General features: G+C 40.6%; 1 protein-coding gene and 1 long non-coding RNA gene across 9 annotated transcripts in view; one reads left to right on the forward strand and one right to left on the reverse strand.

Moving 5' to 3' along the window:
• Positions 1-25365, forward strand: part of ehbp1 (EH domain binding protein 1) — a 147587-nt gene that overhangs the window by 8816 nt on the left and 113406 nt on the right. For all 8 annotated transcript variants that reach the window (XM_032540855.1, XM_032540856.1, XM_032540857.1 and 5 more), the window contains exons 3-5: positions 11650-11707; positions 11823-11918; positions 15356-15409. In XM_032540855.1, the coding sequence (XP_032396746.1) occupies positions 11650-11707; positions 11823-11918; positions 15356-15409 (208 nt within the window). The remainder of the gene's footprint in view (positions 1-11649; positions 11708-11822; positions 11919-15355; positions 15410-25365) is intronic.
• On the reverse strand, positions 12346-22644 carry LOC116705031 (uncharacterized). Its single transcript, XR_004335830.1, has 3 exons — positions 22634-22644; positions 18669-18672; positions 12346-12543 (listed from the first exon to the last, which is right to left on the reverse strand). It is a non-coding gene; the product is annotated as an uncharacterized LOC116705031 (long non-coding RNA).

Consider the following 25365-nt stretch of genomic DNA (forward strand, 5'->3'; position numbering starts at 1 on the left):
CACACACACACACACACACACACACACACACACACACACACACACCCCATCAGATATTTTCATAGGGATTTAGAAACTGAACGCTCGCTCTCACATACATCTGCATGCACACTGATGCAGATTTACACTTCTCCTTCGGGGTGTTTGGTGGTCCCACTATGAATTCCTGCGGTGCACAAAATGATTTATTATAGCATTTATCTTGAAGCTTGTCATAGCATCACTGCAATGCTTGTCACACATTACCAGCCTATGTTGTTTATTCATTTTACACCAGAAGTAACAATGCTGTCATTCTTTCATTCACTTTGTGATTATAAATGATGGGAATGTCCCACTTCCACTGGAAATTGCTTTGCTAGACTACAAATACAAATTTCTAATTGCAGAAAAGGCGATGATTTATTAGCTGTATAATTATTTCCAATTTAAAATTTAATATGTTCACATTAACCAGCATGATCCCGACAATGTGTCCTTGGGCAAAACCCTGAAACTCTCCTTACTCACCAATTTTCACTGAATAAAAGTGTTGCTGAATGACAGAAGTGCAGAAGTGCAGAATGTCAATCCTGGACACCACCGTCCAAGCATCAGGCTGTCAGTTGAGTAATGGCTCACTATTTCATTGAAAGTGACCGTGTGTCAGGCTGTGACATGTTGTCTTCTGTTGAACATGTGTGCATTATGGCAAGCGTCCATCATGTCTCTGCCAGAGAAACATCTTCCTGCCAACTTGGTCTGACGTGGCTCTCCATTCTATTCTAATTTGAAGACCTTGACACTTTCCTGAGTATATGCCCGTCACCAGGAGATGCTTTCAATGCCAGGTTATTGTACGGTGCATGAAATCTGGGCGAAACCACACAATTTTGGTTATGATTGGCTATGAGGTTTTGGATAAAATAATGTTATTGCTTTTGTCTTTGGTTTCCCAAAGTTTTCAGTGTAGTCGGATTTTAAGGTTTCAGTCACTAGCGTGTCTTTATGTTTTGCTCATGTGTTTCCATATTGATACTAGGGTTAGAACGGTACATGTATTCATATTGAACTGAAACGGTACGGACGTCTCTGTTTGGTATGTGAATTTACACCGAGAATACAGGGTATCAAAATAAATGAAAATGTGCGTGCAAAATAATTAATGTAAAGCAGAACTACTGTTCGATACATGTTTCTTAGAGACACCTAATCTGTAGCCTTAGCTCTGAAGCTATGTGACCATCCAGTGAGTGAGTTAGTAAGCTAGTAGCACACTTATTTGGGCGAGTGGCCTAGCCTATGGCGAGTGGTGGCAACCCATAAGAGTTAGAGGACCCGCCGGCCTCTTTAGGATTGCAAGTTTGGGAAAACTTGGGTTTCCCGGTTAGTTCCAGTAATACAGGCGAGAGAGTGGTGGATAAGACAAGGACAGTGTTGCCTTTGTTCAGCAGTTGTCGGGTATATGATGGGAACCGATATGTGCCAATCACTGGAACAAGACAAAAAACTACTAACTCTCCAATTTCTCTTCCCTACAGTGCTTAACCAGCCTTTAGATACAAATACAAATAGGAGCAAAAATCACTGAAGCAAACGGAATTTACATGTCATCTTCAATGCGCCATTATTTACTTGTAGCGGAACCTGGCTACAAGTATTTGCTGCATGTACTCGTACCTCGTTACAACTTGCCATCTCGTCCACACATGAGGCAAACTGTAGTCCCTTCCATATACAACCAAACAGGGACGTTGATGGAGCACAAGTTGTCAGCTGCACCCTCCTTTTCACATTGACTGCTCATTTTATTGACTCTGAGTGGGAAATGAAAGCATCAGTTGTACAGACGCGGCCTCTGTATGAGCAGCACACATACACACTCACCTAGCTGAGAAACTACTGGAGGTCGTGGCAGAGTGAAAACTAGAAAGGTATGCTTGTCTCACTTAATAGCCAGAATACTTTTGTCGGGAGAAGGTCTCGCCTTATTAGAATTTTTTTTTTAAATTATTCTATGTAACTTGCACTTTCATAAATAAGAGATGCTGTATTTTCTGGAGTACTGGAGTCTGGAGATGATGTAGGGTATTTACGTTTTACATCTTACTTTACACACTCAGGGGAGAGACTGTATGACACTAGGCGGTACAACCTGAAACATGCACAATAAAAAAAAGAATTGCCTTCTGCATTTTTGTTTTGCTTTTCCCTCCATGTTACCGAACCGTGATGTCTGAAGCGAGGTATGAACCCAACCGTGACTTCTGTGTACTTTTCTGCCCTTAGTTGATACTTGAGTTGTTCAAATGTGTGTGTGCTTGCTTAACACTTCCAAAATTATAGCATTTGCTTCTGATTTAACTTCAGATTGTTTTGTCTTCCCAATACAGCTTGCAGCTACTCATCTCCTCTTGCAATCCTGTAATTGTTTTTGTGCACCAAGCCCACTGCTATCAGCAGGGGCAGCTCTCACACTATCATTAATACTCCTCTTTCCATTTTCTTCGCTGTCTTTCTCTGTACCACTCTTATCTCCTTCTCCCTCTCTTTCTTTGTTACTTGATCTTGCTGCCTCCCCTCACTTCTTTTTTTTCTTGTGATTGTGTCACTTGACTGCTTTGCAGTGGAATCCGCCCAAGTGTAGTTGTTCTGTGCTGCAATTATGGACACAAACTGACATTTACACACACCCTTCCACAAACACCAAGGGACATGAAACATTGCAGGGTTGTGAAGCAGTCAATTGGGTGTTAAATGTGATGAAAACTGTGCTGGTGCTTCTGTCTCCACTGCTGTCAGGCAGAGAAACACATGGCCCTGGAGACTGCTCAGAATTTATCAGCTGGCAGAGCGGTGCTGCCACATCTGCAGGCTGATAAGTGCTGTGTGTGTGTGTGTGTGTGTGTGTGTGTGTGTGTGTGTGTGTGTGTGTGTGTGTGTTCGTTATGTGGGTGTGTGTGTGTGTGTGTGGTGTGTGTGTGTGTGGGGTGTGTGTGTTGGGGTGTGGTGTTGTGTGTGTGTGTGTGTGTGTGTGTGTGTGTGTGTGTGTGTGTGTGTGTGTGTGTGTGTGTGTGTGTGTGTGTGTGTGTGTGTGTGTGTGTGTGTGTGTGTGTGTGTGTGTGTCGGAATGGAGAAGCAAAACCTCAACCACAAATGTACTGGTGTTACATTCAGGAAACTTGTTCTTAACCCTTGTGTGTCTTCACTTTCGGGACCCTCTCGTTTCCCCGGGTTAAATGACCCGTGACTTTTTTCTTTTTTTTTTAACAATTCTGAATAAAATTTACTTCATAATCTATAACAAATATTGTCTTTATCTTAATTTCAAACAATTGAGATAACATATATGTTTAGGGAATCTAATCAGTCTCTACTAGAACACAATTAAAAATGGAAGCGGGATTTGTTTTTTATATTAAGGTTATAATTCATGTTAAAAATCCACTGTGATCACTTTTATCTTGAAAAAGTGGTCATAGCCAGAATAAATTTCTGAATTGAGCCAGGAATACATGTTTATCACAGAAAATAAGGCAAGGCCATTGATTTTCAGATAGAAAAAATGAAGCTTGTACCATTTTTCTTCTTCTAAAAATTTGAAATGGGTCAATTTGACCCGAATACGATACAAGGGTTAAAAAAAAAGAGCCGGTGCAGGTGGGATCTAAGAAAGCTCTTCTATTATCAATATTTTTCATCTTTCCCATTCAGTTTGGTTGTTTGTTTTCCTTTACTGCTGAAGCTTCAGTCGCCTGACTGCTCATGAATCATTGCCTTCAGAAATGGACAATGCTGTCCTCACCAGGACTCCTTGTTTCTCTGCTGTTGGTGCTCTTAGGCACATAATGGTTGTGTACTGTGTCAGTCTCTCCCCCAGGGCTGTTAGCAAGCTGGTATAGGGAAAGTCGTTGTTAAGGGAGGGGAGATTTTTTATTATCTCATTTAGGGCTGCACCAAATACATACACAGACACACGGCTACAGCCTGAACTTCACAGCCTCAGCAATGATCACCCAAGTGTCCGGAGTCTTTCCTGGCTCTCCATTATTGCGTGCCGTGGAAAGCTCCATATACACTACAACCAAGTAGGAAATGGTCAATGTGTGGGTCATGAGGTGGTTTCCAAAGGGTTGCAATCGTTTTCTTTGCAGCTGTAAGTCCAGCAAAGTCAGCACGTTTCTGAGATCCAGAGAGTTGAAAGGCTGACAGATAATTCAGCATCAAGACATTGACCCCATTTTTGGGCCCCATTTTTGTTAAAGGTAAAATATGTGTCAAACCATTCGGAACGAAGTACCGTGGCGCTGCAGAGATGTCCCGGCCTTCAAATCCTATCCTACAGACTAAAGAAAACATATTTATTTTGTACAGATCCTCTCAAAAATCCCACTATAAATAATTTTTATTTTTTAGATTTTAATATTTTTCAATGAAAATGAGAATAACAATACAAAAATGATCATTCCCCCCAATATCGTAAATCATATCGCAGTCGCAATATCAGTCAAAAATAATCGCAATCAGATAATTTCCTCATATTGTGCAGCCCTAATCTCATTTACCCTACTCAAAGGCAGCTTGCTATCATTCCCTTCTTTATTTCAGTGGTGCTCCTAAACACATGATCTAAGGGATTCCTACTGTGCTTGATCTCTCCCTGAAGCTTTCAGTGTGCTATCTTGTTGTGTGGAAGTAAGGCGTATGTTGACTACTGTTTGTGCTTATTTTGCTGTCCTGTACCAAATTGCTTTCTGCGTGTCTCTCTTCCTTCTAATTTTTACATCAATTTAGTCAGGGACCGTTTTTTTCTTTTGCGCAAGCAAGTAGACTCCATCATTGTCTTGCTCTACACTTTATGTTGATGGATACCTACAGTGTATATATAGAAGCCAACATTTGCATGAGTGTGATTATCTGTCTTGTTTCCTAGTCATGTGAGTTCAACAGTGAAAAGATAAAAATGCATTGCTTTGAGTTTGCCCTCTCAGAGGCCTTTTCCAGACACACAGTTAATGTGGACTCCCCCGCCACCGCAGAAATCTAGTGATAAGAGAGGAATGAAAGCCCAGTGGAGATGAGCCAGGAAACTAAAGCAACAAGACAAAAATAAGCATACCATTCCCAATGTCTACACTTGTCTTGGAGCATAGAACACATGGACTTCACAAGTTGAGGTGTCTTATTAGTTACCAGTGTTGCCTCACAGACAATAGCAATTGTTTTTATTGGATATCTTTCTAGAATTTAGTCAGCTTCATAATCTCAGCAGAGACAATTCCAGCAGCTCTTAAAATCCTTCTGTGGAGTGAGTTTTACCCTTAACCTTAACCCATAGGCCATTCATGTCAGCAAAGAAGCATTTCATTTTCTTCTCCTGGCTGTCAGTCATCACAAGGTAGAGTTGATAGTTTCCTCTTCTCTGACCTCTATTTCTCAGGGGGTAAGATTTAAATAACTCCCTTAGGGCAGGTGGAGCTTCTGATCTTCACTTTAATCTATCCAACCTACCTGCTTTATTGTTTGTAACCCTTCTTAGCCATGACATCCGTAATTGGCCACAATGTATCTCCAGTTAGTTTATCTCTATAGTACATACACTATGTAGTCTCTCTCTGCAGTTAAGCTCTCAGCTACATGCAGCTGACTTGAAACAAATCAGGCTGCTTACTGAATATAAAATGCAGCTGCTTCAAAAAGAATCTTCACGCTTGATGTCTTCACGTCCTCACTGGGAAGTCTGGAGCAAATTCACACACAACTATTTAGCTTTTTTTTTTTAAATTATAGATCATTTCTCACATCAGATAATTTATTAATGTAAACAATAGTGTTCATCAAAAGTAGTGATATGTCACAGCTGAATCCAACTGGGGAACAGGATTGGTGGAATGTGTGAATCAGCGGTGAAAATCTTTAAATCTGGCAATAGATCATATGAAAGAAATGTAGAAGGTCAAATTTGGAAAAAGGGTCTGTAATAATGGTTGGTCTCTGATCTAATAAAGGTTTTGCTTGGTGCCAGTCTTACTGACCTTTTGAAATCTTTGGATCCAGGAAAATGTAAAGTAATTTACAGAAAATAACACGTAATGAGCCTACGGGGCTGAAACAGCTGTAGCTTTCAATGTATACTGGTTGGCAGGACGGTCTGAAATGTTTTTCACGGTCTTTTGCTGATAGCTACATTTTCTTGCTGAATGTGAGATGAAACTCACAGAAACAAGGAAATGAATTTGGTGACGTCAACCCGTTCTCACTCCCGTTTGGTCATTGGCACGTGGGACTGCTGGGATTGGTTGAAGTCGCGGGATACTCCGGTTATTGGTCAAATTTGCGGAAAAATTGCGGTGATTGGTGAAAATTGAAAGTCACACCAAATTCACGGGGATTGGTTAAATTCGTGGGAATTGCTGCACTTAGTCACGAAATCGTGGGAGGACTGATATACACACACGGTCACACGCTTTATGAACAGTGTTAATAATTTTGTGTAATTTTTGAATTTGATTGAACAACATTTTATAGTCACAGAGCATAGTTGCATACAGTATTACCCACACATGTAAACTGCTTTCTGGCGTAGTGCGTTCAACGCTAACTCTGTGTCATCGACCCAGCTCATGGTTGCAACATACATCCTGACTTACTTTTCTATATCTGAAGGTCAAGGGACTGTCAGTGTAGACCAGAAGGACACTAATTTTGGTGTCTCTTTTAAAATGTTCCCAATACATCCTAGTGACTTAAAGTCAGATTGGCTGTTTTTTTTGTCCTTTAAGCCCATCTTTAATTAAGTTTACAATGGATTCCATAGTTTTAATGGCAAGCAAATTGTCCATAGAAACTTCTCAAACCACTTCCCCAGCATATGCCACTCTTTATACTCAGTTCAGTCCTTGTGTCAACAAAATATGGCTAAAGACACAGGCCTATATATAATAATATATCAACATACTGTATATATTAAAGTGATGACACAGAGACAAAACAATAGATGACATTTTGGCTGGTGTGAAAGATAGGTACCTCCAGAGGCTCATTAAAAAATCTCATCTAAGGTTAAAAGAAATAAAACCAGAAGCTGACAAATTTTAAAATGGAACCAGATTTGTTGAACAAACTAATTGAAACAAAGTAAGAGTCTTTGCTTGATGGAAAACGAGAGAAAGCATACAATGATGAAGTTCAGATACAGAAAATGAAATCATAGGGACAGTGGATAGGACAGGCTTTGAAAAATGCATTATACAGACTTAATGAAGATTTTAAAGTCATTCATAAATGCCCAGTATGTGTTAGGGGTGTGAATCTTCACTGATCTCACGATTCTATGCAATTACAATTATCCTTCACATGGTTTTCATCAACATATTCAAGCAGTCAGATGAACTCCCCTTTTTTGGGGGGGACACTCTTCTGGATGTGAACACAACAGAAAACAGACAAAAGGCAAAAACTAAAAAAACAGCGACCGGATAATCAACAAGCAACATCAGTAGGCTATAATCGATTATGGTCTGTCACTGCATTGATGCAGAATCATCCACGTCCCATACGGACCAAAGTGCGGAGTGGGGACTGGTAGCTGGAGAGGTGCCAGTTCAACTCCTTGGCACTGCCAAGGTGCCCTTGAGTAAGGCACCCAAACCCACCTTCTTAGGGCGCTCATCCATGTACAGACCCCTCACTCTGATATCTCTCCATTAGTTTATATATCATGTATAGGTCCTGAGCATGTGTGTGTATTTCAGGCCTGTGTGTAATGTGTGTGCAACTGTACTAAAATGTGAATTTCCCCTTAAAATAAAGGCATGTTTTATTGCTGTGCCACTGAACTAAACTGAGCCCCACCATTGTTTGTGTGTGTGTGTGTGTTTTGCTAGTCTGGGGGCCGTCATATCAAATGTGAAGTGGTTCCTTCCTCCTGCCTACAGGAAAGAGGGCTGCCGCAATATCCTGACGCACCCTCCACTTCCAGCCATGCAAGCAGATGGACATGCACACAGAGCCTCAAGTGTTTAACCACAAGCACATTTAAGCTGCCAAACTAATTTCTTTGATGAACAAGCTTTATATTCTGTCTGTTTTAAGTGGTACATATTATCCTAAGAGCTAGAGATCACAGGATGATTTTATTTTTGAAAAACCACCCATATGTTTCCCTGAGCTTTTGACTAAACGTTGAATCATGTCTTCCTTCTGATATCCATCTGATGGAACAGATTTGCTTTGTTGCTTTGTAATTTTGCAGTCTACACTTGCCCTGCTTCATTTGATCTTTATGTGTGTAACTGCAGCCCAGAGTGTCTTTTTACAGTTTTTTTTTTAATACCTATGACCTAGACTGGGTAAACTCCTCCCACTCTGCCGCCGATTTGATTTTGCCTTGCATCTTGATCTGGAAACCTGCACGTTTAATGCTCCTGCTTCAGTTCACAATCTTGAGGTAACCAATCACAAACTGGCTTATCCACCTGGCACGCGTTATTGGCGGGTTTAACACAATGACAATGGAGAAGCAACAAGCAGCTTTTTGTTTACATTCAACATGTTGGCTACTGAAGCGCAGCAACAGCAGCATGTTGATGCCTCTATTGCTGCTGTTTAAATAACTGCTGTATTGCTGCAGCAAGTTTTCTCTTAAAACGGAAGGGAAACTTTCCCTGGAACAATTCCTACCAAAGTACGGTGTTTGCATTATTACCAACCGGCTTGGTAAAAGCTCACTCTGCAAAGTTCGTCAGACGGATCAGTGGTCTGATTGGCTGAAGTACTTTCCAATTGCGTACAGAGGCATTTGAACTATGACCGTTGGTCACGCCTCTTGTGGAGAGGAGACTCCTCACATCTACGCTCAATCTCAAATCTGTTGAGCTTGATTTGGTGATAGCCAGACTACCTGTGACCATGAGCACATTATTTAGTATTGAGCTGTGATTGCTGACCTAATGCTTTAGGATGCTTAGCAGTACTGTGCCTAAGAACTGTAGCTGTGACTGGGATGCTGTCTCCACTGCATAGCTAGAGTAGACAAGATGTAACACACTCACTAAATTACATTCAAGCAGCAATGAGCTGACTGTAGTATGTAAATGTAGTAATTTAATTGTAGTAATGTACTTGGGGCAAAGAGTGGGGGTATCAGTAAGACAATTACATTCAAAGAAATATGAAAAAAATGCCAATTTAAAAGATCTGCATAGAAGAGTCTATAATTGGTTATGTAAATGAACATCAAACATGTCCTCTTCAGTAACTGCAGGGTGATTCTTGCAACTGTTTTTTTTACCTGCTGTGATGCTAAAGTGTCTTTGAGGAAAACATTGAACACCTACATGCTCACTAATTGCAGGTTTTGCTGGATGAGAGCGACAGCTAAATGCCTTAAATGTAAATGTAGGAGGTTTATCTGTGTTTTGTGTCTATCTCAGAGGGCTCTCATCTCAACTCCTGCTGAGCTTACAGACCCACTTTCACTCGTATCTGCTCTCTCTCTCCTGCCCATATACACACACTATCACAAATTCTTGTGTTAATTTTGAATCTATTTTTTAAAAAACATTTATTTTATTTTATCATATTTGAGCTTTAGGCTGAAGATGAGTCTTTCTCCCCTCTACCTCACTAATCTGGTGTATATACAGTGTGTGTGTGTGTGTATATATATATACATATTTTTTTTTCACAGACTGCATCATACAGAGGTAATCAGGGTATTTTTTGATAAATGCAAGAGGAGCTCACGCTCGTCGTGGAAGCAAATTCTGAAATAGAGACTTTTGTTTCTTTTACATCCAGTCAAATCCATCCAATGGAAACTGTGATCCAATCAACAGTGCAGAAAACTTACTACCAGATTATTATAAAGAACTAAATGTTTAATAAACCCTCCATTAACTTTTCCAAACACAATAGTGTAAACTAAAGGCCTTAATGCTAAAGCAGCTTATTTATATGAGTGAGAACTGCTGAACACACATCATGATGAACACATACTTTAAATGTTGTTTTTCAGGGCGTTCTGTGGCCATCTTTATCACACTTGTTTTTCTGTTGTGGCTTTTCTCTCTGATGGCTCATTGAGTCTTGTTAAACACAGAAAGAAAATGCAGTCCTGAGGTGGAAGCTGAATGTGGGAAGAAGTCAGTTAGCCTGCAGAAACATGGTTTACATTTTTCTCATAGTACAGCCGCATGCACGGTACAAAGAAAAAAAAATAAGAGGGTAATATTTAGTGTGTGTCTTCATGCTCTCTGCTATGGCCTGTGTTGTTGGACAATAGCTTCTCTATGTGAAGCCTCTCCTCAAGGCTGAAATTGTTGCCTGTCATTCTCCTTCTCTTCTCCTCTCACTCCTCTTTCCTTCCCTCTGTCTTTCTGTTTTTTTCTTTCTTCCCTCTTTCACTCTCTTTTCTCTCTCTCTGTAACACAGTCCGTCATTCTTTTCCTGAATGGCTGCTTTGCTGTTCTGCAAGAGTCTTTGACATAAGGACCCCTGCACACATAAAGCCAGTGTTGTGCTTGCTATGCTTAACACTGGAGTATGTGCACACAAACCCATTGATACAGAATGTTGCCACAGATGTAGAGGTTCGGCATCACCTACCACATATGGACGTCCATCCATATTTGTTGCTAAAAGCGGACTTCACCTTTAGTTTTTGTCATTGCAGAAATGTGACCAAGATACTCAGGCAGGGTCCGGGACACCCTTCCCCCCCATTAGCAGAGTGGACTGGACCATAACTGCTACACTGTATTGTGCTGTTGCACAGAGTACACCTGTATACTGTTATTATGAATAAGATTCTGAATGCAAAATTAAAGATTTCAAAGTTTAGAGTGGGAAAATTGAAAAAATTGAAATTTAATTAATTAATTGCGTTTAATTATGAGTTAACAATGACATTAATGCAAATAATTGTGATTATATATTTTAATGGTTTGACATGACTAGTTTTGTGTCCGGGTCCAGGTGTGTATGGCTAGGGAGTCCCAGAGGGAGGGGGCTGCAATGGTGAAGGCTCTGTCACACCAGCTGACAGGTGGCAAAACAATGTACTTAAAAATTTAAGTAACTTTGTAGGAGACCCATGTGTCTCTTGTATTCACATCACACGTTTGCTTTGTTATATGCCAAAGATGTGCACTTTGAACCTTGACAAGCTTCCATATGCAGATATTCTTTTTTAACACCCTGACTGTGTTTTCTCTGTTTAAGTTAATTTAAAAGAGAGGTAAAATGTTTAGAACATACAGGCTGTGTTGTCTGTGGGAGGATTTCTAGCATTTTGGACTGGTTTCTCCCTTTTCACTCCTATCCCATTGAATTAATTTGTGACTGTCGGATTACGTGCATGCGTGTGTGTTGTCCACAGAGATAAGTCAGGGTTTAGCTGTGTCTCATGATTTATTCATACCATGAGTGGCTGTGAAGGTGTGTGTATGTTTCATTTTTGTTGTGTTTGTGTGTGTGTGTGTGTGTGTACAGAAATAGGCTTATCAGGGTTTTGAAACTTGAGGCTTTAACATACAAGCTGATCAATTGGACCGACGCGCTCAACATGTTAATGTATAGGTAGTTGGTAGATGTAGACACAGACGAGTGGATTGATGAAAAAATACCTGTTGTCTTTTTCACTCATCCGTCTTCTCTCTCTCCTAACAGGCAACCAGACAAACTGGTGGTGGTTTGGACACGCAGGAGTCGGCGGAAATCCTCCAAGGTTTGTATTTATTGAGTTGCATTCTCAAATAAAAAAATAAATAAAAAAGAACAGTAGAACAAGTTTCTTACCAGCAATTGCAAATATAATTCTCTGTTATTTTGTTCCTCTGCAGGCCCACAGCTGGCAGCCTGGCATCAAAAATCCCTACAGAGGAGTGGTGGTGTGGCCTGTACCAGAGAACATAGAAATCACTGTCACTCTTTTTAAGGTAGGCTGCAGCTGTTTAATTAGCACTGAGACAGCATTTCTATGTTTAAGGTGGACTAGGGTTGTTAATAAGACATTAGGGTCTTTATGCCATTGGAAAACATACTCTCAGCTTACCTAGATTGTCAGATTCAGCAGGATTGTTGACTTACTTTTAAGAAGTTTCATTTAAATAAATGGGAAACACCTGTTTTTTTGTTTTGTTTTTACTGCATGAGAGACATTTCTTATAAATAAGTATTTGATGAATGATATTAAGGGTGGTTTCACACCTATAGTTTGGTGGACTCGGTGCGAATCGGGGGTGAAGTTGCAACATTGTTGCATTTTTCATTTGGTTCGGTTTGCTTTCACACAGCACTTTGTTAAACGCACCAAACACTGTAAACAAATGTTACGCATTCAAAACGGTGGTCTCAGGAATAATGCAGCAACACCAAATTTCTAATGTCTTTGGTTTTCTGGTTCTGCTGTAGTGTTGCTAATATTTTAGTAGAATGCGAACAATATGAGCAGCTGATAGACAGCGAGTGACGGAGAGAGAGAGGATGATGATGTCACACAGACGACCAGCGACATGTGCTCAGAACAGCTTATGGAACTTAAAGTTATCATCCCTTAAATCCCTGAATGAAATCTGTGAATGACACAACTGTACAGACGATATCTGTCACTATAAGTAAGCCTGGCTTACTTAAACATGATGGGTATCTGTGCTGACTGGCTAGCCTAGAGCTCAGTTTCTTGTTACCTCTCTTAGTCAACTAGACCTACGTACCTGCCTCTGCTTTGTGTAGGCATTTGTAGCTTATTACATTATTGTTATTATTATCATTTTTATTTTTTATTTTTACTTTTACTGTTAAAGGTATGCATGGAAAAATGTCCAACTTTCATGTGCACTGGATTTGTTTTCTAGGCCTAGGCTTGTTCAGCACTGCTGTACAGTGTCTCTCTTCTTTATTCTGGGCCCACTTCCACTTCCTGTCCCAGAGGAAGTAATAAAGCTGTTTTTGTAATGGGAAACAAAGCAAAGCCACTAAAGGAACAATTCACCCACATCTGTTTGATTAAGCCACATATAACCTTGTCTCTGTTATCTAAAGGCTTACCGTCTTTGTTCAAACTGTTTTATTGTACTTGAGAAGCCAATAAAAACCTAGTTTTTTTTTTTTAAAGGGACACTCTACAAATGAAAATGAGTTCACTCAAGAAGATACCTAATCAACCTGTTTAAAATAGCTGTATAATGACCTTTGTGGGCCTGATGACATAATCTGGGTTATAATACATATTTATGACGGAAAGCCTGCACAAGAAACAAATGGCATTCATTTTGAAATACATAAGCAGTTACCAGACAGGCTGGGTCGAACACAAATATGCTGTTGGTTGGTTGTATTGTGGTAAAGGTAAAGGCACCAGAGTTTTCAGAGCTTGAGCCATATTGGGGACTTAAAGTAAGGCTATTGGAACTTCAGCTGCAACGATTTTGAGCACCCGTCTAATGGTTCCCCCGACTTTATAGACATGCAATATTGAATTGCTTGAGTACCGCTTTTAAAATAAAAATATTGCTTAATGCTGTTTTTAACCTGTAAAAGTCAACTTAAAAAAAAGTAAATCTCTGCACTGTGTCGACTGAAGGTTTAAGCAACAATGATTGCGGTCGCACCCCTGACGTTCTGCAGTGAAAACAGCTGAGCTCAGCAGTATTGCTGCCTGTACCTCCAGGGAGATGTACACCAGCAGCCAGCCAGCTGAACTTTGCAGATGGCATGAAAATACTGAAATTAATATGTAACTTAACTGGGCAACGTTCTGATTGCCCTTTATGTAGACTGAATCAGTAAGTACACACTTGCTTTATATAACCTTGTTAATTTAAGCATCTTACTAATGTCAATAATATGTTTTCAAAAAAAGGTTGTCTAGCCTACTGTCACTTACAGTTTGTTTACCAGCTGCACCAAAACACTGCAGACAACACCATGAACTGACATGTCTGGTTCTGTTGGCTTTTAGAAGTAGTTTATGTGTCATTGAAAATAATGGAAGGATGAGGCCTCTGTATGATTTGCTGTGTGTGTTTGTGTCCATGTGGGTGTTGTGTTTGACTGTTGTGCCAGACTGCAGGAATATTGATTATCCTGGGGTGTGTCACAGGCGCAGTCAGACAAAAAGGCCGTCCGTGCATGTGTTTACTTGTGTGTAGGTGAAGTAGAGGGGCTGCAACAAACGTGTATACTCAGTATTGGTTTTATAAATTCATCAACAGTATGAGCAATAGTAACAGCAAATGCCTATCTCACATTATCAGTGCCAAAAGTGATGTTTTAAAATATCTAATTTTGATGGTTAACCTCAAGGTATTTGATTCCTGATCATGAGTCAGAGAAATGCACCAATTTTAAGAAGCTATATCTAGGATGTTTTGTATTTTTTGTTAACAATTTTTTCATCATTTTACCTTTGCAATGACAAACAAACAATTTGATTGTTTTGAACTGTTGCATGCCTTACTGTGTGTGCACACTGGTTTATTGGTGCATTGTTTTTGTGAATAAGCGTGTGTGCATGAAAGGAGGGGGTTGATTAGGTTAAATGTGCATGTCTTTGTGTGTCCAGCAGTGATTTGTGATTGTGTATCTGTGTTCCTGGAGGGCAGTGAAGGCCACAGTAGGACAAGGCTGCCTCCTGTCTTGGTGCCTCCATTACTGTCTCCTCTCATCACCTCACAGCTAAACGGGCAGAAAGTAAGACAAGACAGAGACACAAGTACAGTATAGCAAGAGAGAGGCAAACTGGACCAGACAGAGGGAGAGAGAGAAACATCTACAGTTTTGTGTTTTTCTGTGTTCTCATATCATAATTCCTGGATGTTTGGTGTTCTAGTGTTTTCTTTTGGTTCAGTTCGAAGTTCTCTTGGCCATTAACAGAAACCTACTTTTACAATTAAAACACATGGTTAAGACACAAATACACATCCACAAGGAATTTCAGATTGGCCCAGCTTATACATAAATCTAGTTTTCTCAAGGTTCAGCGGTTGTCAGTAGCTCATTATGATGAATTTGAAAGTTACCTCATTAATTCAAAAGATTCAACACATGTTTGAGAAGGGGAGGACAGACAGACCAGGTCAGTGGGGGAATAGAGTGTTGGCAAACAGAGAAGCTGTCTCTCATAAACCAAATTTTCTGTGTTGCAGCTTCTTGTGTTGTCTTGCAGTCGTCTGTTCAGTTATGACCAAAATGAAATCATCAGTTAATGAAATGAATTGCTTCAAGATTGAGTTGTTGAGTGTTGCTTAAGATGGGCTGTGTGATGATTCATAATCATTTCTGAAGTGTTTTGATGCTGTATCAAATGATCATACTTTGGCTTAATATACCATATACTGTGCCCTTAAGCATTTCTATTTACATTGTCTTTTAGGACCCCCATGCAGAGGAGTTTGAAGACAAAGAGTGGACGTTTGTCATTGAAAATGTGAGTACTTCTTTTTTCTTCAACCTTATGGGAAGAAACGGTACCGTATGATTGGGTACCTTGCTAAAAGGCACCTGGATTGTCATTTACAATGACTGGTGATGACAAATTTAAAGTACAACAAGACAAACACACAATTCCTCTTTCTTTTCTATTTAGCTTAAATCCTCTTTGCATTACAAATGCAGGTTCTGCCCTCGTGTGGTCAGGCTATGTTATTACATGCTTCTCAGCTCAGCATAAACCACGAGAGCTGACACTTACATCACGTTGCCATACAAGCCGTGTGTGTGCGTGTGTGTGTGTGTGTGTGTGTGTGTGTGTGTGTTTTGTTTAACTACATTTGTGGGGACCAAAAACCGGGAATACAGTATACTTATGGGGTCCTGACAGCTTTGTGGGGACAAAATGCTGGTCCCCACAACGTTAAAGGGCTGTTTGAGGAATAAGACTTGGTTTTAGGAGTAGGGTTAGGTTATGGTTAGGATGAGTGTTAAGGTTAGGCATTTAGGTTTGATGGTTAAGGTTAGGGTAAGGGGCTAAGGAATGCATTATGTCAATGACTGGTCCCCACAAAGATAGTGAGACACACACGTGTGTGTGTGTGTGTGTGTGTGTGTGTGTGTGTGTGTGTGTGTGTATTTGTGGGTAATAAGGGTTGGATTCAGTTATGTATGCATTTTTCTCTAATTTGTTCAACTGTTGTTTTCTTACCCTTTTCCTGTTTTTGTGTCATAAGGAAAGAAAAGGAAAGACTGACTAACTGCATGATTGTCCATGCCATCCAGTATAACGTGAAAACTAGGAATCACGGTGCACAACCAAACACAGGAAAAGTGGATAAGTGAGAGTAATTGATTTTGGAAAGTGGGAGGGATGGTTTGAGGGAAAAGGGAGGGGAATAGAGGACAAGAGAGAGAGGAAAGGGAAGACTATTTCAACATGTACCAGTGGCCAGGAAACCTTTCACTGTTTTCTCATTATTCATCCGCTGGAGCCTGTTCTGTGAAATGGTGTGCCTAAGCAATGCAGACCTGTTGGACAAATAAGGCCTTTTGTAGAAATAGATACTAAAAAACCTTTGACTAATGGTTTTCGTGATGTGGTGTCTCTTGAACACTTGAATAAGTATTATCTGTGTTAGAATCATTTTGTAGTCTGTGACACTGAAGGAAAACGTGACGGCACATCTCAATTTCCTTCTACTAATTGTCATAGTAATCATTATTTATTTTTTTGGTTTTGGGATTCTGGGACAGCAGAGGGGCAAGACTTGCTACAGAGCAATGCCTATCGATCTGGTAGGGATTTATACTTCAACAGGATGAGACCTTGCTGTCACAGGTGCTTGTCCTGGTCCTGTAGTTGAAGGAGGAGCCGCCCTGGATGTACAATGACACACATCACAGGAACAGCTGGGTCTCTCTTTCAGTGTCACTGTCTGGTGCTCACATTTGTTGATGTTATTCAAGGTTTTGCAGAAGCCCAGTTTGAGAAATCCCTAATGAAGTCTTTAGCGTGTTTGTTGCGTGTTGGGTGAGTTTTTTGTTTCTGAGAAAACTGCTGGCATAGCAAGAACTGAAGAATGTCAGTCCCCACCTGACTTTGTTTTTGCTGGCACGGAAGCTTCTTTACAGTGTTTATAAAGTTATAGCTGTCCTACGTGTTTTAGTAACAGATTTTCTGCATTTTAGGGAAACGTCACGTTAAAAACACACTGGCAGAAATTCATGTTCTACACTTTTGAGAGTGACTAAGATGAACAAATAAATATTTAATGATGCCAAACTTCCAAATGCTCTTGTGTGTAAACTTTTTGACTCCTGAGAGAGGGCAAGTGATTGACAAGGATAGCCCCCCCCCCCGATACCTCTCAAGAGAGGGAGAGCTCAGCTGGCTGCGTGCTTAGCCACTGTCACTTTCTGTGCATATCAAGCTCAAAGGAACGTCGGCAGAAAATGCTCTACCTTTCTCTCTTTGATAGAAAGCTGAGAAGACAAGCAGGTCAGCTGGTGTTCTCTGGCCAGAGCGTGGGAGAAAGCAAAAAGAGTACAAGAAAGGGAGAGAAAAAGACAAGTTTGCGGGTTTGCCTGTGTCTCTGCATACCTGACTAATGACAGAAAGATCAAAGCCACACCAGCCCCTTGACAGCAGGAATGGATAGCACAGAGGAGGGAGGGAGAAGGCAACCTTATACTCTCACACACTCAGATGTAGAGCGATGGGGATGTTATGATGGTAAAAGCAAAAATGAGAGAGAGAGACTGATGGTGGGATTTAAGGTTAAAGGTGTAATGTGTTTTTTTATTTAGAAAATACTGTCAAAGGGGCTTAGAGTGTTAGGGCACTTGGAGGTTTGAGGGGTTGTTCACGTGAACTTTTCAAATATTTAAAATACTACATGAATGCAACACAAATGCCCTGTCTCACAATGTAAACAGAAGGGAAAAAATGATTGCCCTAGTGTAGAGGTGTATATTGTGTTTGGTTTAAGAGGTTTTTCTCTCCTTTTTTAATAAAAAAAAAAACAATTTTATCCATTTAGATTTACTAAGAGACAATGGCAGCTTTTTAAAACACAAAGGCCAATTAGACTATTTTTCCTTAACACATTATACTAAAATATTACATGTAGCTTCAGCCACGTGGACTAATTCTCCTGAGTTAGATGCTTCTACAGTTTGTTGTTTTGTCGTGGTTTTTAATGTTTTAATTTGTTTTCTACTTTAAGGAAATCTTCCCAGAAAGTACACCTGCATTTCCACCAGCTTTTATACAAGGGCCACAACACTCATGAGATATTTGTTTTTCTTGTGTTACTGAGTGGTGCTCTGCTGTGACTTACACCTGGAGATTCACTGAGTACTATTGCTGTTACTTTTAGTGTGAGACAGAGACAGACAATGTCTTATATAGTACATATTTCCAGGTGTGATGTATAACAGTAATTCTATTATTTAATAATCTTCATAAGTAATGTTTTAGGCAAGACTCATTTCATGCATGCAACTTGCAGAAAGCCTCAAGCAAGTCCTGTGTGCCTTTCAATTCATAAGATGTATAATTTTAATTGAACTGTGCAGCTGGTTCCTAGTTTCCAACAATTAACAGAGCCCATGAGCATGAACTTAAGGAATGATATAAATTTACCACAAGAGGGCAGTCTATCCTAAGATCTGTAAAAGGCCTTTTTTCATGCAACAGATTAAACTGTTGGATAACTTGAGTGGTTGTTTGTATATGTGTGTCAATTGGAAACATATCTTCGTGTAGCTGGCTGTGCCTGTATGTCTGTTTTGACAGTATCCAAACATACTAGATGTCTGATCATATTTTCTTCTGACTTTGCATTTGTATGCTTGAGTGTATAGACAGCTCAGATCCCCCTGCTCCCACACCACCCCCACCTTTCAGGTATCTAAGCTAATATAAAGTCAGGAGGGATGAATGAATGCGGGGCTGCTCCGTGCAGGAGGAACAGAAGAAGAGAGGTGAGTTCTCCTGACCCCTCATCATACGGTGGAGGAAAAAGGGGAAGAATACGCCATTGTGCCCGAGCGCCGGAGATGATGAAATTCAAGATCCTCGCGCTGTGGCTTCGTCTTAATCTGGGGGCCCAACCTTGCACTAGGCTAATCCCTCCCCTTCGAATTACTGGCCCTGGTTTGATTGTATTTTGTCATTGAAAATGACAGTGTCAAACACTACCCTTTTCTATCCTCTATTTGTTCGTCTGCCAAGGCGAATCGCATAATCAAAAGCTGGAGAGGGAGAGAGCAGAGAAGAGAAAGCAATGGAGAGAGAGAGAGAGGTGGCAGGCTGAAAATGGCTGCACAGTAGTATCTCTAAATTGCATGCTACCCTTGCCTTTCACCCTTTTTCAAATAGGCGCGTATTATCAAAAAGGTGAGCAAATTGAGAGTCAAAAGATTGGACGGCTATATTTGAAGGCATTGTACTGACAGGCTCTTTTGTGTGTGTATGTGCATGGAAAAGGGGGGGGGGGGGGGGGGGGGGGGGGGGGTTACTGTGTGTATGTATGTCTGTGTATTCTCTGCGTTTGCATATCAGCCAAAGCTGGAGATGGTAGACGAACTTCCCTCATCTTCAAAGCTTTGTGGGAGGATTTAAATAGCACCCCCACCCCCTACACACACACACACACACACACACACACACACACACACACACACACACACAGCTGTGGTATTTAAAGTGAAAAGCTATCATGTCTGACTACATTGAATATACAGTGATACACACTTCAAGGCCCACTTTCTGCTATTCCCATCTTACTCCTAAGTCACACTTCACCTTTTTTCACTCACATTACATCAATGTCACTGAGAAAAGAAGGAATTTCCAAAACTATAGCTGCTCTCCCACATCAGCGCTTACACTGTTTGGCTGCCTGTCTGCTGCATGTTTCCACATTTCAAATATTGGTTTTGAAATTGCCACTTTAACGATTTGTGGCTTTTTTTTTTCTTTTAAAACTTTTGAACCTGCGCAATCATTGCATAAAGGGGGACTGTGTTTTTCTGCTGTAAAAAAAAGGAAAAACATTTTCCACAAATACTGGTGAATAGTTTTTTTTCTAGAGCGTTTGATAAGTTTTAATGTAATGTTTTGACAGCCAAATGAAGGGTGTCTGGACAACTGTCCATTTTAATACAGCATGTACAGAACAATTGACTTTTATTTTTTATCGTGGTTTATGGAAATGGTTTTGTCACCCCTTCGGCCATGTTGTTACGTCTTTCTCTTCCCTTCTCTATCTCTTTTCCTCTGTCTCTTTCTCCCTTTCAGTCCTCTCTTTGTGGTGATGTTCTGTCTATTATGGACAACATCCAACTCCATTAAGACCACTTCTACGCTACATTTCTTCCACTCACGCACACTCATACAGTCGAACACTGTCACATAGCCATCTCACTGCACACACAGTGAAAAACCATGACACCCAACCACTCTCTCATACACACAGGCCAACCTGCCTCCATCACCTTTACACGCACACCCTATTGTACCCACAGCCATGGTGTACCCCCCTCCCCTCCCCTCCCTCTGTCTGGAACACATTACGTAGGCCACTGGCTTGTGAGCGCTGACTGGGCCTCGGGGAAGAAAAACACAATTATTTTAGCCCTTGGCTATTCACGCAAAGGTGACAAAAGCTGGTATGAAGTATGAAATCCCAAAAGTTTCTCCTGTGCCGAGGCTGAGAAATTGGGATTAATTTGCACTCGTGTGCATGCATGTGTCTCCAAAGTTTTCACCTTTGCTCATTTCCCATTTCTTAAATAGTTTGGAGAACTCAAAAGGCCTAATTTATTGTGTTGGAAAGAAGAGCTTGTGTGTTCACTCGTGTTGATTGTGTGTGCTCACAATGTTCATTTTTAATAATATATGCTTTATAGTTAAAAGCTGGAAGGGTGTAAATTTGTGTGTGTGTGTGTGTGTGTGTGTGTGTGTGTGTGTGTGTGTGTGTGTGGTGTGTTTGTTTGTGTGTGTGTGTGTGTGTCCAAGGAGGGAGGCGGGGGATTCTAGTATGGATCCCACATTCAATGTGCTTTCCAAATTATTTAATCTAATTAATCGCCTGAAGAGAGACAACAGATGCTGGTGATACCCCCCATGACTGGACCCCTCCTTACACGGGCATATACACACAACCACAACCCCCAGCATGATTGAACTAGAGGCCACACAAATAGCTATTGCAACTCTAAATCTGCAATTTTCTGCCACTAAATACAGCTAAAATGTATTATTTTTGTTCATTGAAGCACATACGGTATTATGGGTTGAATAAGACAATGAACACACATTGTAGAGCAAATTACTCCACAGAATTCAGCTTCCAGCTAAATGTGTTGGTGTCTTTGGTGAGAAACTGCCCTGGTGTGCGTGTGCGTGTGCGTGTGCGTGTGCGTGTGCGTGTGCGTGTGCGTGTGCGTGTGCGTTAGTTACTAGGGTGGAGGCCGGGTGGTCCCTCCTGTCGCCCTAATAGGCTTACTGGCCCCCTAATCCACACCACACCACCCCATCACATGGCTGTCTGCTGACTAACTGCTACCACCACCATGAGGTGTGTGTGTCTAACTACGTCTCTAAGGTTCTAAGCAGGTGTCTTATTTGTGTGTGACCGTATCTGTGTCTGAGCATGTGTGGGGTTGAGAGACCGTGTATTTGTATTCTTTATTTGGTGTGTGAGCATAAGCATTTGTAAAAGAAACCCAATCGCTTAGACAATAATCACCTTTTAAATAAATATCTTTGGGATTTGGACAATTGGCCAGACCCAAAAAATGAATGACATAAACTTGTGTTGGGGCATATGAATAATTTTCTTATATTTTCTAGATTAAAAAGATGAATTGGCTAAATGAAAAAATAATCAACCTATCAATATAGCCCTCTTTTGCAGCTGTACCTTGTATGTGTTTCTTTTAGCACACTGCTCTTTACAGCATTGTGTGTGTGTGTGTGTGTGTGTGTGTGTGTGTGTGTGTGTGTGTGTGTGTGTGTGTGTGTGTGTGTGTGTGTGTGTGTGTGTGTGTGTGTGTGTGTGTGTGTGTGTGTGTGTGTGTGTGTGTGTGTGTGTTTTTACTTACATGCATACATGCATTTGTTTGTTAATTAACTGATTAATCTGTTGCCCCTGATGATGTGGGGCTTTGCTTCTGTGCTTGCGTCATCTTTTTCATTGTGTGTGTGTGGGGGGGGCTCTTTGGATTTAGTTTGTCTTTGTATTGTTCTGTCTGCCTAACTGTTTTATCTTTGCTCTGTTTATTCTAATGTCTCTTGTCCTTGTGTTCTTGTATGCCCCCTGCATGCTAATGTTGGTGTGAGAGACATATGTCTTCATTATGCGTGTGCTACGTGCATACAGTCTGTGTGTCTGTCCTTAGGTTTGCATGTGTGACTTTGTATTTGTGAGTTGTGCGAGCGTATGTGTCTTGTCCCACTGGTCCAGGTTGTGACCTCGGCTTTCATCTCCTTAGTCTGAAGCTCCTGCAGCCCGCTGCGCTCTGCTCTCAGCCAACAACGCAGCAGATGTCACCATACACTGCAGAAAACACACAGTCATATACACACTGTCTCATACACACAGTGGCCCTCTTTCATTAACACACTGGCACATACACAGGCTCATGGCGCGTGTATACAGTATATAATATAGATGATCTCACACACAGAAATACTTGTTCCCTGTCACACACAGACATATAGTAGATACATTTCTAGCTCATACACACACATTCATAGTCTAAACCAGCCCACTTTTTTTTTTCCTCACACTGTGTGACGTTTGAGCTCAAAATAAACATCAAAACACAAGAGTCACCTGGGAAACATCTGTTTTCCCACCTTTGTGGCCTTCACATGATTGACCTAACAACCTAAGTTGGTGTGTGGGTTTTGTCTTAAAATGTTATTACAAACTCCAGATCATACCATGTGTTCAATATTTTAGCAAAAGAAATGGATGATAATCCATCTCACTACTGTAAAAATATACACTTGATGCACAAAAGGGGGAGTGCTACTGTAACCAGCCTAAACAAGGTGAGATATTGTGAATTGTTGGCCAAAAGCGGAATGTATCATGTTTAGGTGGAAAGAAATAACTGCTGACAGTTGACTGCTAACAAGATTTGTTGTTTGTTGTGCACTGTAAGATAATGCCAATATAGTCTCTGTGCATCCAGATCTGTTTGTGTAATGGCATTCAAGCGAGTCACAGTCTAAGCAGACACGACTTGCGTTCATCCCAGAGCAAGAGGCAAAAAATAGTGGATTTAACTAACACAGTACTGTTTTAATGAAGTTTGTGTTACTATCTGTTTGTCCCAGGTAAGACATTGCCAGACCTACCTCCACTGTGCTGTGGATTAAGGTCGGGCCACACCAGGGAAACATTCTAGGATAGGAGAAAAGAATGCTCTGGGTTGTTTGTATTATTTTAAACAAATCACAATCATCTTGGGTTGCGCTAAATGTCTGAGGCAGTGATGGTGGCGCTGCAAAGCCGTCTCGGGAAGAAACTTGTTTTGGTGGAACAATTGCACTCCCTAAGACAATTTATTGCCATGTGTACTTTGTCCATAGCAATCCCCACTAATCGGTCCCAAAACGTCCCAGTTAGAGAGTAAATGCCATAAGCATATTCTTTGTAAATCTTTACAATCATTCCTTTAAATAACCAAGCAGGTCTAAATCATTTAACAATCCAAAGTTTCTCCAAAACGTATAGCTCAAAGGCTGTTGTTGTTTGCTGTAGCAAAGGGACTTTGAGAAGGGCAACACACAGAGATCGGATATCCCGATGTCAGGCTTTACCCTGGAAAATGTACTTCTGTTGATCCATGCTACGTTTACACGTGGCCGGCTATTTTTATAATCGGACATTTCAACCTCTCCGAAAGTAGCAACAACAGCAATGAATCACTTCCTCTCTCTTCTCTTCCTCACTTCCTCGGCTGCCTAAAACGTTCAAACAAAGTTTTACAAAAGTTTTCAGAAAGAATCGTTTTCAGAGGTGAATTCTCAGTGCAAATTCTCTTTGTTTATAGTACTTTGCTTTATTGTTTATTTCCTTTTAATACATTTATGTTTGCACCAATATGTGGTAACGTAATTGGTGGCCGAGCAAATGCCACACACTAAGCGAAATCCCCGAACAACGTACCCAGTTAGAGAGTAAATGCCAAAGCATATTCTTTGTAATCTGTTACAATCATTCCTTTAAAATACCAAGCAGGTCTAAATCATTTAACAATCCAAAGTTTCTCCAAACGTATAGCTCAGGCTGTTGTTGTTTGCTGTAGCAAAGGGACTTTGAGAAGGGCACACACAGAGATCGGATATCCCAATTTCAGCGTTACCCTGGAAAATGTACTTCTGTTGATCCATGCTACGTTTACACGTGGCCGGCTATTTTTAATCGGACATTTCAACCTCTCCGAAGTAGCACACACAGCAATGAATCACTTCTCTCTCTTCTCTTCCTCACTTCCTCGGCGTGCCTAAAACGTTCAAAACAAGTTTTCACAAAGTTTTCAGAAAGAATCGTTTTCAGAGGTGAATTCTCATTGCAAATCCTTTGTTTATACTTTGCTTTTTTTTATTTCCTTTTATACATTTATGTTTGCACCATAATGAAACACATTTCTTCTAAGTCATACTTGGCAATAAATCCTATTGTGTACTAAACAGCAATGTTGGCATCTGGTAGATTATTGTGACATATACCACACATTGATCCAAGATTCACCCGAAAACAGTGAAGTTTGGTGGCGAAAATCATGGTCTGGGGTTACATCCAGATGGGGTGTGCGAGTCTCGCGGGTGGAAGGCAACATCAATAGTCTCAAATACCAAGAAATCTTAGCTACCTCTTATATTCCAACCATAAAAGAGGCCAAATTCTTCAGCAGGATGGTGCTCCATTGCAACTCCATCTCCCTTCAAAGTTCCTCAAGGCAAGAAGATCAAGATGCTCCAGGATTGGCCGCCCAGTAACCAGACAACATCATGGAGCATATTGTGGGTAGGATAGAGGAAGCATGGAAGACCAACCAAAGAATATTGATGAACTCTGGGAGGCAGCAAGACTGCTTTCCTACTATCCTGATGACTTCATCAATACATTGTATGAATCCTTGCCAAACCGCATGGATGCAGTCCTTCAGCTCATGAGTCATATATATTAAATTTGAATCTCACAGCACCACTATTTAATTTGCTGACATATTTTAGTATTTGTAGTAAATTTGTTCAATTTATGTATAGGCAACAAACTTTTGTCTTGCCAAAATTTGACCTTTCTGTCTTGTTTAAATAATATATTTTTTTAGTGAAACTAATTTATTTCAGTGCATTGACATCATTTGGAGGTTTTAGCTTTTCATATGAGCATTCTTACAACCAATTGATAATGTAAAAGTCGT

This window comes from Etheostoma spectabile, chromosome 17 (assembly GCF_008692095.1).
Source record: "Etheostoma spectabile isolate EspeVRDwgs_2016 chromosome 17, UIUC_Espe_1.0, whole genome shotgun sequence".
Classification (NCBI taxonomy): Eukaryota; Metazoa; Chordata; class Actinopteri; order Perciformes; family Percidae; genus Etheostoma; species Etheostoma spectabile.